The 15288-nt window shown below is 40.7% G+C and overlaps 1 protein-coding gene across 6 annotated transcripts in view; it reads left to right on the top strand.

Annotated features, from left to right (window-relative positions):
- The window catches only part of GALNT13 (polypeptide N-acetylgalactosaminyltransferase 13), a 154372-nt gene that overhangs the window by 134033 nt on the left and 5051 nt on the right, over positions 1–15288 (top strand). For 5 of the 6 annotated variants that reach the window (XR_011324246.1, XR_011324244.1, XR_011324243.1 and 2 more), the window contains exons 12-14: positions 5064–5198; positions 11065–11094; positions 13175–13373. Coding sequence is in view for 2 of the 6 variants with exons in the window: in XM_069780620.1 (XP_069636721.1) it covers positions 5064–5198; positions 11065–11094; positions 13175–13360 (351 nt within the window). In the remaining 4 variants the exon portion in view is untranslated. The remainder of the gene's footprint in view (positions 1–5063; positions 5199–11064; positions 11095–13174; positions 13374–15288) is intronic. The other variant, XM_069780621.1, reaches the window with a different exon arrangement.

Here is a 15288-nt window from a genome sequence, read left to right as displayed (position 1 = left end):
ATGTATTAATAAAGGATATTAACAAAAAATAAATACGAAATACATTAACTCCTATAAAAACCTGCTACTGCACATAGGCAATAAATCTGTCTATATCAAGACTGCAGGCATTATATTGGAGCAGGTCCAGAGGAGGGCCATGAAGATGATCAGAGGGCTGAAGCACCTCTTCTATGAAGACAGGCTGAGAGAGTTGGGGTTGTTCAGCCTGGAGAAGAGAAGGCTCCAGGGAGACCCTATAGCAGCCTGCCAGTACCTAAAGGGGGCCTACAGGAAAGCTGGAGAGGGACTTTCTACAAGGGCATGTAGTGAGACAACAAGGGGTAACGGTTTTAAACTGAAAGAGGGTAGATTTAGATTAGATATTAGGAAAAAAATCTTCACTGTGAGGGTGGTGAGGCACTGGAACAAGTTGCCCGGAGAGGCTGTGGCTGCCCCATCCCTGGCACTGTTCAAGGTCAGGCTGGATGGGGCTTTGAGCAACCTGGTCTAGTGGAAGATGTCCCTGCCCATGGCAGGGGGGCTGGAACTAGAGGATCTTTAAGGTCCCTTCCAACCTAAACCATTCTAGGGTTCTATGAAGGACAAGGTGTTGGTGGAAAATAGTTGGTTCCTTTTTGTTTTGATAAGCTCCACAAAAAGCAGACGAGAGTGACAGTATCTCTGTGTCTGTATAGAAAAGTGCTGCATCAGTTGTGAGAATATTTTGTATTTTGTCATTCTGGAGACTTTATTAGTGTCTACTTCAGCAGTGTCTACTTCAAATGCATCAGGGACTTGCTTAACCTCTTCTGGAAACTGATTGGGATTAAGCAGCCAGGCAAACACCCGCAGGTCTCGGGGAGTGGCTCTTGCCCAGGCTTTCTTCCTGGTGATGGAGCATCCCCTTCTCCTGCCCAGCAGGACCGCTCTTCTCCAGACAGACCGCAAGCTCCCGCATAGCCGCAGGGGAAGGCTGGCCATGGCGAGTGCCACCAGCCCTTGGGGATGGCTGCAGAAAAAAGCAAGGGACAACTGGAAAAGAACTTTATTTTCACGCCTCAGCAGCCTGTGTGTTAGTAAAGAAGCTGCAGCCCAGTAACGAGTTGCAATAGATTGGTGCTCGGGGGTCTGCGAGCGAGAGGGAATGACTCGTGTCTGTGGATGTGCTGCTGAGCCCCCGGCACAGCTCCCGGGATCTTGCTCCGTGCTGGTCCTCAGCCTTTGCACCAGCCTGACCCTTGAAGCAGGCGAGTTGCCCCAGGCCCTGGGAAGCCAGCCCGTGCTCCCCAGCCCGGCGTACTTGTCCAAAACGTGGGTGCTTGTGGTAGCAGAAGACCGGACTGCTGCTCGGGAAGTCCTTTCCTGTCTTGTGCTGCAATGTGTGGCATGAAATATACTATTTAATTAGCTATAAAATGCAACATGTTCCTCGCTGTCTATTTTTATATGACATTAATATAATTATATCTATAATTAATATGGATGGTAGCAAAATGCTAGCCTGATAATTTTACATTGTCTTAATTAGCATTCATTTTTCTTTCTTAAGACGGCATGTTTTTCAAACCCGTCTTCTGTAGTTGTCCATTCAGACATCACTTATTCTTTCAAAAGATATAATGAAGCAGTGTATTGCAATTATCAGAGACGAGAGGAAAAAGAAATATGCAAATGGCAATACATTTCAAAATATAAGTATTTGCTTTCTATAAGACACAGAAGACAACATCTCTCTGAGGCTAAAAACATGTCTGAGGCTAGAAGGAAATGCTCGATGCAAATATGTTTAATGTAAAAAACCAACACAAATAAGTTGAGATTTAAAGTTGCTTCAGAATAAATGGTAATGGATAAATCTCTTAATAATGAGCGTAGTAAAAGATGAAATACGTGTACAATATATTCATATGAGTGATTCTTGAACCCAAACTGCTCCATTGAGCAAGAGATACTTTGTGCTACAAATGGTATCAGTGATTTTCAGATCACTAGATTATTTGGCCATTTCTTATTCCAGATATAGCATGTCAGCAAGCCAGTCCAGTTTTCTACCAGTAAGTAAGATTTTTGGTTGAAGGTATTTAGAAGAAAAGCCAAAGCCCCCGCAAAGGTTTTATTGTTGGATATTAATTGTGGTAGCTTGGTAGCTGAACCTTATTGTGATATCTCAGTTTGAATAATGGTTGTTTTAGCCCAGGTCTTCAATACCTCAAGTACATGATACCTTTCTCTCCCCCAACAAATAGATATATATTTATATATCTCTCCCAGAAAATAGGTATATATTTATAGATATCACAGCTTAAAGTTATAGCACCAACAGTCTTTTTGACCCAAATTTTCTTCTTTCTTGGCTTCTGTGCTTATTATTCAAAAATAATTTCAAAACAATGTACTGAAAGGGGGTTTTCAGAGGTCTGGATGAATGATTGAATAGGGTTGGGTTTGTTATTACATTGTTTTATTTTGAGAAGAATTTTCAGGTGTTGGTATAAATGAGAAGGTCATAAACAGTTGCATAATTTGTTTCTAAAACCTTTAGATTTCAATTTAGTCCAGAACATAGACTGCTCTTATACCTCTTTTGAAGAAACCTCACAACTGATCCTGATATTTTTTTTGGTAACCTTATGCACTTCCATGAACTTAGCCTGGTGTGCTAATATCAGCTTATCCAGTCAAGAGGATGTACATCTACAAAATAAACCTGTAATCAGTCTGATCAAGTGCAGACCTCTTTCATCAGTATCTACCAGGGTCAGGGTGTAGGCAGACACCTTTCTATAAATAAAACAACTGGAAAAAACACACAGATTCAGGATACAAACTGAAACTTGGGAAGTGCATGTGTGACAGCTTCTATGAATTTGAAAATTTGAAAACATTGCTTCTACTGCCATGCATTTAACGTACTCGAGTACCTGTGAATGCTGAGTTCTTGCTGAGATTTGCCAGAGATCGTCACGGTTAGAACGGCTTTTCAAAATGACACCCGTGTCTCCTCCTCGGTCAGTCCTCAGCTATCAGTTCCCTTTTCTAAATATTTCAGAATGTAACTGAGCGAGCTAGTACATAAATGGAGTTGCCAGCACCTTAGCTGAGGTTATACGGGGTTTTTGAAGGCTTTGGGACTTGCTTTTGCACACAGGAAAGTGGGGAAGGGAAACAGAAAATGTCCATATGAACACAAAGTGGCATTTTTGATGTGACATGGGCTCATTTCATCTCCTTCCAAAAGGACAACGCGGTTCAGAGGGTTATCTCAGCAGAGCACTGGCAGGTTGATATTTAAGAGTCTCTCTTGCCACAGGAGAGAAGCCCGAGTATTGGCCTGTGGCTGAGGTGGTTTTTCAGTGAAAGCAACACTTTGAGACCCTCAGATTTTATCTTGGTGATTTATACTGGATGAATAAGTGCAAAAGGCAGCTGGTGCTTTGCCGTACCCTTGGATCCTAGATTTTCACCCAGACAAGTGGCTGGCGAGTGGTGAATAAGAAATCTGGAAACTGGAAAGACTGCTGATCCTAGCAGCTCTTGCTGTCCCTCACGGCTTTGATTTGGACCTGGCTGCTCCGCTGCCACCTCGGCATGCTGGTTTTGTATTCCATGATTGCTCTGAAAGATTCCTCTGAATCTCCAAAATCCTTGCCTTTATTCCCTTGGCTGCTCTGTGCAGTATATAGGTTTTAAGAGTTACATGGGGAGAATTTCCTTGCGAAGCGTCGTGTTTCCAAGTGACGTGCTATGTCCCGCCCTCTGCTTAATTCACTGAAAAAGTTTTCATTTGCTGCTTGATCGATTCTTCTTCCTTGAGTACGATTTAACGTTTCACTGGAAGTCTCAATGGATAGACATCCCCTGGGGCACTGCATTATTTGTGGTTCAGATCTCAGTCCTGGCTCTTTTAATTATACTGTAGTCCTTTCACAAGAGGAATGGATTGTATAGGAACTCTGAAATCACCAAGTGGTTGAGGCCTATGTCCACATGCTGTATTTGTCCGCGCTTGCATTATATTTCTCTGTTAATTTAAGCATTGCCACATAAATTAATATTTTGCATATTTTTGACAGCACTGTTTCTCTGTTGCAGGTGTAGATACAGATTTATACTCGTCAAAACCTGAATGGGACATCAGAATTCTATCATTTGTTGTGGTCGCGACATTATTTTATTAACTGCAAACTTTCTCCTATTTCTGTTTCTACCGCGCTGGTACTGCAGCCCTCTGGCTCCAGCAGCAGACCAGGTGCTGTTGGTTTGTAGTGGGATGGTGGATGCTGGTGGACAGGCTGAGGCTCTGCTCTCTGATCTCCTTCTGCTGAGAAGGGACCGGAGGGCAGAAATAATTCACTTTTTGCTAAGAAAAGGATTTTCTGCAGGGAAAGCATGAAGTAATACAGACCCAAGGCTGTTTCCTAAGGCCATTTCTGGAGCTTTTGTGCTGGGGCCAGTGACGTTATGGAGGTTGTGAACAGTGGGCTCCTCGCTGGAGGCTTTCAATTAAACAATGCCTCCGAAACTTATAACTGGTTTGATAGAAGTTTGTTGAGGGAGTATTCTCTCATGTCTTAATTTATTTCCTAACTTAATTAAGTGACCCGATATTTCTGAAATATGCATGAGTATGAATCTTTAACACAGATAATCCTTGATACCCAAAGTTAAGGTAAATACTAGGAAGAAGACTTAGTTTAGGAAAGTTTGGATTCTTCCAGTGATGGGCTCGGTTTATCTGTTGTATTACAAGATCTGTGACATTTCTCCTGAAGACACTGATCACAATTACATGCTTGCGTAGAATTCCCAGGAGGTAAAACTAAGCGTATGCCTGGGTGATTCCTGGGCTTGGTCCCATAAAATTGCTGCTCCAAAACACGGTATTCTTTCTCTTACCTACAACAGACATTCACCAGCGGAGAAACTTGCATGACACACTCATGAAATCCAAGGCACCACCTCCATGTTTGGAGAAGAAAGTAGTTCTGCTCCACCGGAGTGAAAATTATGTATATTCCGAATCAGCGGTCGGTTAGGACTTCTGCTAACTCTTTGTCACTGCAATCGTTTTCTGTTTCCAGGTGTTTTCTTACACCGCTGACAAAGAGATCCGCACGGACGACTTGTGCCTGGACGTCTCGAGGCTGAACGGCCCCGTCATCATGCTGAAGTGCCACCACATGAGGGGGAACCAGCTCTGGGAGTACGATGCCGAGGTACCAGAGGGCTCAGCGACGGCACCCGTGCTCGCCGGGCAGCTGCCGCCTCGGAGCCGGGAGTTTATTCCAAATAGGCTACGGCTGTATCACAGGGAGAGGGAGTGCCGGTGGCGTCTCCTGCCACGGTGCGGGCTCAGGAGTGCAAAGTAATTCAGCTCGTTGCCAGGGTTTAAATGGTGTTTCCACAAAATTTTGGTTTTAGAGAGGTGAAAGAGTCGATTACTGTTTAGAAAAGTTCATTTCTACTAGCTGGCGTTGTCTTGCATTCTTACAAACTTAAAGAAGTATTCTGCATTTTTTATATAAATGCAGTAGAAAACAAGATTTATTTCTTTTTTAGTTTTTCCAGTTTATTTCTGCTGGCTCTTAAGGATTATTGGCTCTGTACTTAAATTGTGTTTAATCCTTTTCCATCTACCGGTCACCTGTTTAGTTTGGCGCTACCGTGGGATGGGAGGTGGCTTTTTCTGGGTTTTGAGAGGGAGTACAGTTTGAAGAAATTTGGTGGCTTATGAAGAGGTTGCAAAGTTAATACAAAATATGTGTAAATATCTCAGTATTTTATGGCCGAATAATTCTTTTTAAATGAGACAGCAAACAGCAGATGAAAATTAGAACATTCATTTTAAGCTTTTGCTTTGAAATGGGAATGTGCAATTTTGCGTGGTGAAAGTCATACAAATGTATTAGCGTTTTATTCAAGATAGGATCTTTCTAGCATGTTATGGTAAGAAAAAAACATAAATCTGCCATTGCATAGTACTGAACTGTCAAGTAGAAAAACAACGATACTTACCATTGAGGTGTAATTTATTTGGTAACTTTTGATACGTTCTTTAGTTTAACATTTGAATTTGAACCAATTTTCTCTTTAATGAAGAAGATTCTTTTTCTTCTTACCCAAAATGCATGTATATTTTGATAATCTTTAGGTATTTTTGAGGATGTTCATGCCTCCGATTAAGATCTGAGATTTAAGATCTTATGTCCTCCTTCGTTTCCTTCCTGCAAGCAGATGATAATTGATTTTTAACTAGTTTTAAATTGTTTTAAATAATGGCCATGCACAAGGCCCAAGGCAAGGTTCCTCACAAAATGCTCTTTCTCCACCAGAAATGTAGAGAACAGTTCTTCCTGATAAAAAAAAAATTATACTGCCAGTTGTTTTCCTTTGAATATTTTGGGCACAAGCTACTGCAAATGCATTTCCCCATTGAGCACAGTTTTAACACTGGCTGCCCAATGGTCTGCGCTTGCACAGCTCTGCTAGTCTCAGTTTAAAAATGCCAAATGAGTATTGGCATATTTCCATGACTGCAAAGGTAGAAAAATACCGCGAAGCTAGAAAAATACTGATGTATTTAAAAGACATATAGTCTTTTAAAAAGTATTTCCAACATTTCACAGAAATAGCTGCTTTCACCTTTCTGCATGGAAAGCTAAATTTCTTTCAAGCAAATATGCTCTCCTTTACTTCTAACAATGGAAACGTGCTGGTTTTTTAAGTTTAGCATAAGAGATCCACAATGGAAAATTTCCAAGTAGCTGTGTAAAACCAAAATCAACCATTAGGTGGAGCTCATAAAAAAGAAATACACCATTTTTTATATACGGCATCTCCGAGACAACGGGTTTGCTGTCTGTTCTATGTATAAAACACAGCCCATTGCATTATGTACCTTTCTATTTATTGGCAAGAATATTTTTGTTAACGGTTCTACTCTGTGAACGTTCAGACTTCAGCTTGCAAACTTCCCTTTGATGACAGTATTGGTATTTATGAAATGTTTATTAGTGTATTAATCGACCCTCCGTGGTAGTACCTGAGCATTGCAGGGGGGCAAATATGCTCATGCAGCTTTGATTTAGTTTTGCTGCTTGGTGATCTCTTGGGTATTGCAGGAAGCCTCCAAATACATACCTATATACAGTATGCAAATACATACCTAATACGCAGCATTTTTTACTGAAAAAACAATGGGCTTGTGTTTTGTTTTTTTTTTTCCCAGAGAATTAGTTGCAGCATGTTGCCTGAACCACTTGCACCCATTAATTTGTTTTTCCAGTGCAATTGCACTCGGTTTTACATTTCTTTACTTATTCAGAAATTGAGTGGAGATGATTTCTGTACGGTGGTTACAGACCACACCCCTCCTCCTGTTAAAGGTATTTAGGAGTTAAGACTCGGTAATGGCCAACGGTGCCTTATCCACATCTGGAAGTACAATGAGAGATGTAAATAATCATAAAAAGGAATTTCTCAATAGAGATTTTCAGACAATTTTCTTTGATCTACGTACTCTTATTAAATTTTCTGTAATGTTCTAGTTTAGTTTAAATTATGGTATTTAAATATATAATATATATAAAAATCATAGAAAGTCTTTTCCAAGAGTTTATACCTTAATAATATTACAGTTCTCTTAGATATTCCTAGCATTTATATTTTTTTCAAAAGTAAACAAGGAGCTGAGAAAGTTTTGTGGTGGTGATAAGAAAGAGAAATCTCCAATGTTTTCATACCTATTTGTGAAAGTATCAGATTTAACTGCTTTGAAGCAGGCTATTCAAAAAGCCCCTTTTCTCATTTTCTCATAACAAAAGTGTCTGAATTTGTGTGAAATGCTTTTAAGGCTTAGAATTATTAATACATTTTTACTTGCACTTGAGATGCAAGTTAACATGACACACTGGAGGAAAATAGCAATCAAAAGGTTTCAGTCAGTTTGTCAGAACAGAAAATCACTTGCTGAAGGAGAGGACAAGAATTGGCATTCATATTTTGGGTCAAAAGAGAGCTACGCTTGGCAGAGCTGAGAGCAATGAGATATTGACCCCAGCTTCAGTGCTGGGCCTTTGCTGGATTCACCCCAAGTTTTTTTAGTGCAATAGGTGACGTGAACTGAAAGAGGGTGAGAAAGAGATCCTAGAGGGAATAAAGTAGGATTAAAATACTCTGAAGTACAAGGAGTTTGCAGCAGCGGTCACGGTCGCCCATCGGCATGCTGTCAGAAGTGCAGCCTGCCTACTGTTACTTTTGGAAAAGTCATGTACAGTAGGAAGAGACCTGGTTTTCATAGGCGGGAAGAAGTTCTAAAGTAATTATTTGGATTAATCTCAAAGAAAATTACAAATCCCTCCCGCCACCCTCAAAAAGCCCCATGGGGGAGGTACAGGCACAGCAAAGGAGTGTTATACACTTGGTTGGACCAGAATTCATGGGCTCCTGGGTGGCTGGGAATGTGATTTTTGCTATTCTGTCAGAAACCCAGATTTCTGTTCTTCTCATTCAGAGGATCTGCTCTTAGGGACGAGTCAGTCAGACATACAGGTGGGTGTATAGTAAGGTTTTCCAAAGCATCTAGTATCTTTAAAAAAAGTCTGCCCCTGTGAATTGTATTGTTTAAAATGGCAATGAACCTGTTGGATTATCAGCTGATAACTAAATCAGTTGATAACTGAGATAAATCAGTTGGTCACTGTGTGTCAGCAAAGTTATTGAATGGGAACAGAGTATTTTTCATTGTGTCTTGTAGAGTTAAAATGATGGTGGTGTCTTTACAGGTATTATAAATAACAAGTACTTGTCCGGGTTTGTACATCTTTTGAAAAAGAATCCCAAAACACCATAGAACTGAGTTTAAATACTTTTTATTAAGCAAAAGCAGTTGTAGCTGAGGAGATACTAAATGCTAGCAGATTGCCACAGGTTGTGGCACTGAAAAACATCATTGAAGATTATGACATGGTTTTAAAAATTTAAAAAGGTAGATAAATTACATAGCGTGGAAGGGAACACTAGAGTTCCCAAATGATTGCTCTCACCTTGAAGAAAGCAAACATTTAAATCGGTATTTGCAAGGATTATTGTCATGTCATGTAACTAGATGAATAGGCAGAGAGTTAAATTATTCTTGCATCTTTCTCAAAAAAACCTTAAAAAAGAGTTTTATGAACTTTCAGCTTAGCAATAGGAGAATACAATAGAAACACGGGAACACCTCATCTGGATCAGAAAACGTACAGGGAAACGAGGAGGACTGGGCTACTTGGCACAAGTGCTGCTTTACTGCTGTGAGCAGTTTTGATTAAATCCCAACGTAAGATTTTGGGTGAGTTGCTCACAGCTGTAGGCAGGACGGATGGGCATGGCTGTGGTGGCAGGATGGCAATGTCCAATCTGAGTTGACGGATGCAGCTATAAATTAATAATTTGCTGATTGAGAGAGTTGGTGTAAGAAGAAAAGCTATTCAAGTAACTGTGTGAATAACCTCTTCCTTGCTTGGTATTTAATTTGCTATATGGAGAATATTTTACATTAAGCTTAAAGAGCAAGTTTAATTTTTTTTTTTTTTTTTTGCAAAGCCCCTAGTTAAAAGAATCGAATAAAGCATTCTCTTTTAATATCTACATAAAATGCAAGTCCATGTTGAAACAAAATAATTTGCCATCAAGAAGCGATTTTTTTGTTGTTCAAACAGGTTTTCCATAATTCTGTTTTTCAGTTTGACTAAAGCATGACAGGTGCTGGCTGCAGCTCTGGGGCTGCCAGGTCTGGTCCCACGGGTCACGCAGGGTTGCCTAAACCTTTTATTCCATTGCTGTTTCCTCCAAGGCAGTTTTCACTGAGCTGCATCTTCTTCTTAAGCCAGTGGGATAAATTACTTTAGATATTACCTGTAGAAGAAAAAAGAAGCCAAATATTGATATTAATATTTATATAGTCTAAAAAGCCCTTATATGCACAAAATGTTAATGGTTTAGTCTGGATTTAAGGGAACACTAAATAAAGAAACCTGCTGTCACCAGGAGCAACAGCAGCAATGAGCTTCAGCCTGCAGATCACCGGAACGAGCTGTTTCCAGGAAGGGTACCCGAGTCTGTGCAGCTCTATCCATTTCTAATGCAAAATGGCTTTTAACACTTCAGGCAATAGTGGTTTACAGCATTTTTAAACATTTTTTTTCTGAATGTTTTTACATCTTGGCAGGAAATTCTTTTTTCTTTTTTTCCTCCCTTTTTTAATTTTTTAAATCCATTGCCTTCCATTATTGAATTTTAATGCTTTTCTTCTCTACTTCTTGAACAGCACATTAAGATTCCTGGCCCTTTCTCAAGCTGCCCATTACCTTGCAAGGGCAGCTCTATCAATCAGCTCTATCAATGGGACGTGCCAAGTTAGAATTTCCGAGCTTTCAAAGGCTTCCTATCAGCATGTATTTTATAACGTATTTACAATGCATAAATGCTATTTGCTTTGGAGTAGGGGTGGGAAATGAGGCGGTGGATCAGCAGAAAAACTCTGGGCTGGAGCCAGGGCTGCTCTGTCAGCGTGTGAGCTTGCTGGTCTAAGGAAACTCATTTTTCCAATTTTGTTAAGTAGCTGTTTGGTTTTTTTCCCCTGTACTGGGGCACTGGTCTTGGTGGAGAGATTTGTGCAGGAGTTACATAGAGCTGGTGTTTGGCTGCAAATAGGTCCATCAGGTTGAGGTTGGAAGGCGTGCAGAGCGTGCCCAGGTTTGTACCTGGTGACTCCTGTTGTGTCTCCCTGTGACGTCCAGGCAAATTTCAGTATGTAAAGTGTGATGAAATCTTAGGACATGTAACACACACGACTGAACTCAGGAAAAAAAATTATGCTGTAAATATATCACATCTGATAGAAAATAGTTTCATTTCCTCATGCATGAATAATGAAGTCAGGATTTGATCTTGCGTAATTACTGTTATTTGTCACTAAACACGGAGTCTGTGCAAAGCTGTTGAATTTGCATTCAGGGAGAGGCGAGGGTCTTCACGAAAAATGTTCCTTGAGTCACAGTTTGACTCTAATTTCCTTTTTTTTTTTCTCCCTTCCATCAGTATGTTGGTAAATGGGAATATAGCTTTGAGGTAAGTTTGGTAACGACCGCAACCCCTGTACCAATCCCTAGAATAGCACATCTTGCTCGCTTCTCTAGCAGTGCTGTGTAAAAGCGAAGTGACCTAGTGCCTTTCCGTAGATGCTACGCCAACATGCCAAAACTCATTTATTCAGGTAGGCGCTATACGGCATCAGGCTGCCAGTGTTTCATACGGAATGTACGTGTCGTTCTGATAACCCAGGGATATCACGTCAGAAAGTGATCTGATGGAGGCGGATGCTGACGTCGGTGTGCGCGGGAGGATGCTGGTGCCCGCGGAGCGGGAGGTGTCTGCGGCCCCGAGCCCCCCCGTGCATCCCCCTGCCTGCTCCGCCGGCTTCATCTGGGCGCGCTAGGGAATGGCGAACGTCGATAGGGAAAAGCAGGGAACATCAATAGAGAAGAGACTCATTCCCCAACATTTGGCATTAAGGTTGATGGCAGAGAAGCACGTGAGCGCACGGACACGAAGCATGTGAACAGCTGGCTTGTGTCGTGTGCGTACTTCAGCAATCCTTTTCATTTCTGTTCACAGATGATGTAAATACACATTGCATCATCCGTGTCACATCTACTGGTCTGCATCCTTCAAACAATTACAGACTTTGTGACTATTTCTCTTCTTAAAGTTACGGGTCCAGCTGGAGTTGGTGTAGTCAAACTAACTTCTGCCATAAGAAAGAGATTATGGCTAATAGTTTGAATATTCCTATAAACTGCAGTCTTATCACTAACTTCTACCATAAGAGATTATGGCAAATAATCTGACTATTCCTATAAATTGCAGTCTTATTACTATGTATTTGAAAGGACTTAGTTCTTCAAAAAGGAGTAGGGAAAACACTGCAGGTTTTTTAATTACCTTCTTAGAAAGTAGTGTTTAATAAAATAAGTGAAAGGGACAAATGATCTCTTGCTTCCATTACTGTGGATTTTCTAAAGTCAGTGCAGTGTTGCTGATGTTAAACTTTCTGTCTCATGTACCAGAGAAAAGAGTCTGGTCAGATTACCAAAATAATGCTTAGTACTGTTTATATCCCTGTGAAGAATCTACTAAATTTAAGCATTTAATATAATATAAACATGCAACATAGAGAGGTTGTTACATTCGAAGTAAGTTATTTATGCACCTCTGTTTTCCCTTAAAAGACTAGTAGACAGAAGTGAACACGAAACAATAAGACATAATGAAACCCAAACAAGCACTGATGTTCGCGCTGGTTACCCAAAGTGACATTTTAAGGACATTTATTCTTGATATTTTTAGTGACCTCTTTATACGTACGTTACTTTTTCCCTTACCAAACCAAAACCAGAGAGCAGGAGAGGGCGAGAGGGCAGCAGCCGGGGCCGGGATGCAGGAGGAGCATCCCCAGCCTGCCCGAGCAGCACCAGCCTCGGGCATCTGCCGTGGCCGGGTACCGACCGCTGGCTGCCGCAGCTTTGGGCAGAATTGAGGGAAATAAAAGCTCTCCTCCATCTCAGTCTACCTGATACTGGCAGGGTAAAGGAAGAGCTGAAACCGTAGTTGGCAAAAAAAATTCCTATCTCCTTATATGTAAATGTTTAATTCAGTATATTTTTAATTTAGTAATGCTCGAGTAAGCTTCAGGATGTTTAGTACAGGATATTACTGCAGTAGAAACACTGTCTCTGCCCAAATCTTGCTGTGCGATGGAAATGACGATGGCAACAAGGCAGCGTGTATGTGGGGGGAGGATTCAGAGGCACACTCAGGTCTAAATTGCAAAATGTAAAGTGAATGGGTCTCAAGTGGACCGGTCCCTCAAAGCAGAGCAGTGACAACGTTTTGGGGGAAAATAAAGCCTAGTTCACGAATATGCCTATTTATGCGTGTGTTCTCTGTGTGTAAGCTAGCGCAATTTGCCTACGATTTGACACCAGAGTATTCACAGGCACAATTATCCATTAGTAATTCCCGTAAGAGTGCTCTTAGCTTTATCTGGTTCACTGCTATGGGTGTCTAATCAAACAGTCTGTTGCTTTTTCCTTTGTTTGTCTTTGTCTTTGCTCATTTTGTTTACTTTCACCATTTTTCTGTCGTGCAGACCCACACATTTCTTCATATAATCACCCAGTCGTGCCTGACACTAAGCAGGATAGAGGATGGCACCCATGGTCCCACGGTGGAGGCTTGCAATGGCAGCCCCTTGCAAACGTGGATGCTAAGAAACTACACAAGGCTGGAAGTCTTTAGAAACATTTTTTACAGCCCCACTGACTATTTCCTTTAACAGACGGTTGGAGGTTGGTATTAAAAAGCAAATGTAACATGTAATGATTTAAGCTGTTCCCACAAAAATGCTTCTCTGTTTCCTTCTTATTAAACTCAGCTGAATTCCTTTCTTGTTTTTGCAGATGATTGTGTAGATATATAACATTATATATGTTTAGTGTTAGTTATTAATAATTATAACTAATTTTAGATTCATTCAACTATCTTGAGCTACCTCCGTGATCTATTGATGTCAATGTGATCGTTACCGTTTGCAATAGCTGAAGATTTGGTCCCTATTCCGAGACACATAAATAATGCCCATTGCGTAATATTTTTCAGAAATGTTCATTTTGAAAATTTCCAATTTTAAGTAATTCAGTCCTAGAGATGTTAGTCACAGATAATTTCAAAACAGCAACAGGTGCTTTTGAAACACTAATCACTGAAGGAATCAAAATATTGTGCCAACTGCCATTCTTTCCTAGACAGTTTTGCTGGGTAATGTAGCGGATGGTGATGGGGCAGCGCACGTGCAGGGGTACCACCTGGGGTTGCTCTCATTCCTTATCTGCTTCCCAGTCAAACAACGGGGAAAGCCCCAGCAGCAGGATTTTGAGAAATGGCTTTTTTCGTTTTCTCAGGACTTCTTCTGCTATGAACAACATTTTGCTGGTGTCTTTCATTCACAAAAGTCACTTCTTAAAACGGAGAACTTCCACAGCTGCTGATATTGCTGATATCTATAATGTCCACTAGAGTAAAGCAGTGCTGGAGTAAAGGATCTGTGCTCCGTCATTTTGCCATAATGTATTCAGTCTTCACTCGTCAGGGCTATTATTTGCATACATTTGGTAAGCAGGGAAACTACAGAGCTTGCTCCTGTGCATCTGCGTGTCTGTACAGCTAGCTCTGCACCCATGCGTGTGCTCTCACGTTGGAGTAAAACACAAATTTTAGGCTGGCTTGTATGAGTATCATATTGCCTAGTAATTAATTGTTTTCCAAGCAAATGAGACCTTTTTTGTAATAGCATAAATAATGATAGAACACAGAAAGAAAAAATTTATGAGATGGTTGAAAATCCCAATGATATGGTAATCTAGCATGAAATTATACACTGAATAAAAGGGAACAGCTGATGAAGGCAACAGCAGCATTTTTAGACTTGTTTGCATTTCTGGTTATAGTAGAAAATGATAGCAGCTTAATTGCACTTAAAACAATATAAGTGAAGAATCAGTGATGCTTTGAGCAGTGCTATTTAGTAAACAAGCTACTTCTGTTAGCACTACTAATTCTTTCCTCTTGTAATTAGAGGAAAAAATGCCTTATATTCATCATGAATGCATATCAAATGGCCCCTCAGTGATTTGTTGTAATATATGCAGGCTTTTCTTTGAGAATTGCATAATAGTTTGTTTTAAACTGAGGAGTGAATCTCTAGGGACAAGCTGTTGAAAGAATATTCATAATACAAATTAGGAGTGTTACTATGTGACATGGCAATCCGGTATGAACTGCAGTGTGAAATTATATAGTGCAATAGAGCAGGTATATGTTTGGATAATAAAACCGCATCAGTTGTTGGCAGAATGTTAGCAGTTCCCAGCAGTTGAATTGAAACACCAGACAATAGTCTTTTTTTTTTTTTTCATATGAAGATACACAAATGGTGTTTATTAGCAGTGAGACTGCACCAGAGACAGTAGTTGCTAAAAAAGACTCCTTATCTGCATAACTTCTGTTACAGTCGTATCATTTATATTATATTATGGCAGTATTTATACTCGCAGGTGGGTGCGAGGGAGCGAGCAGCCTCCACCGCTCTGGTAGCCGGTTTCTTGAAGGAGACCTCTGCAGTGCTGCTGCTCCAAGGCTTCGGGTCGGGCTCTGCTATCGTGGGGTTGATCCATCCTTTCTCCCTCCTTCAGGAGACAGCAGAAT

This window comes from Haliaeetus albicilla, chromosome 4, assembly GCF_947461875.1.
Source record: "Haliaeetus albicilla chromosome 4, bHalAlb1.1, whole genome shotgun sequence".
NCBI classification, from domain to species: Eukaryota; Metazoa; Chordata; class Aves; order Accipitriformes; family Accipitridae; genus Haliaeetus; species Haliaeetus albicilla.
The sequence above is the reverse complement of the archived record's forward strand: the minus strand, read 5'-3'. Positions and strand labels throughout refer to the sequence as shown.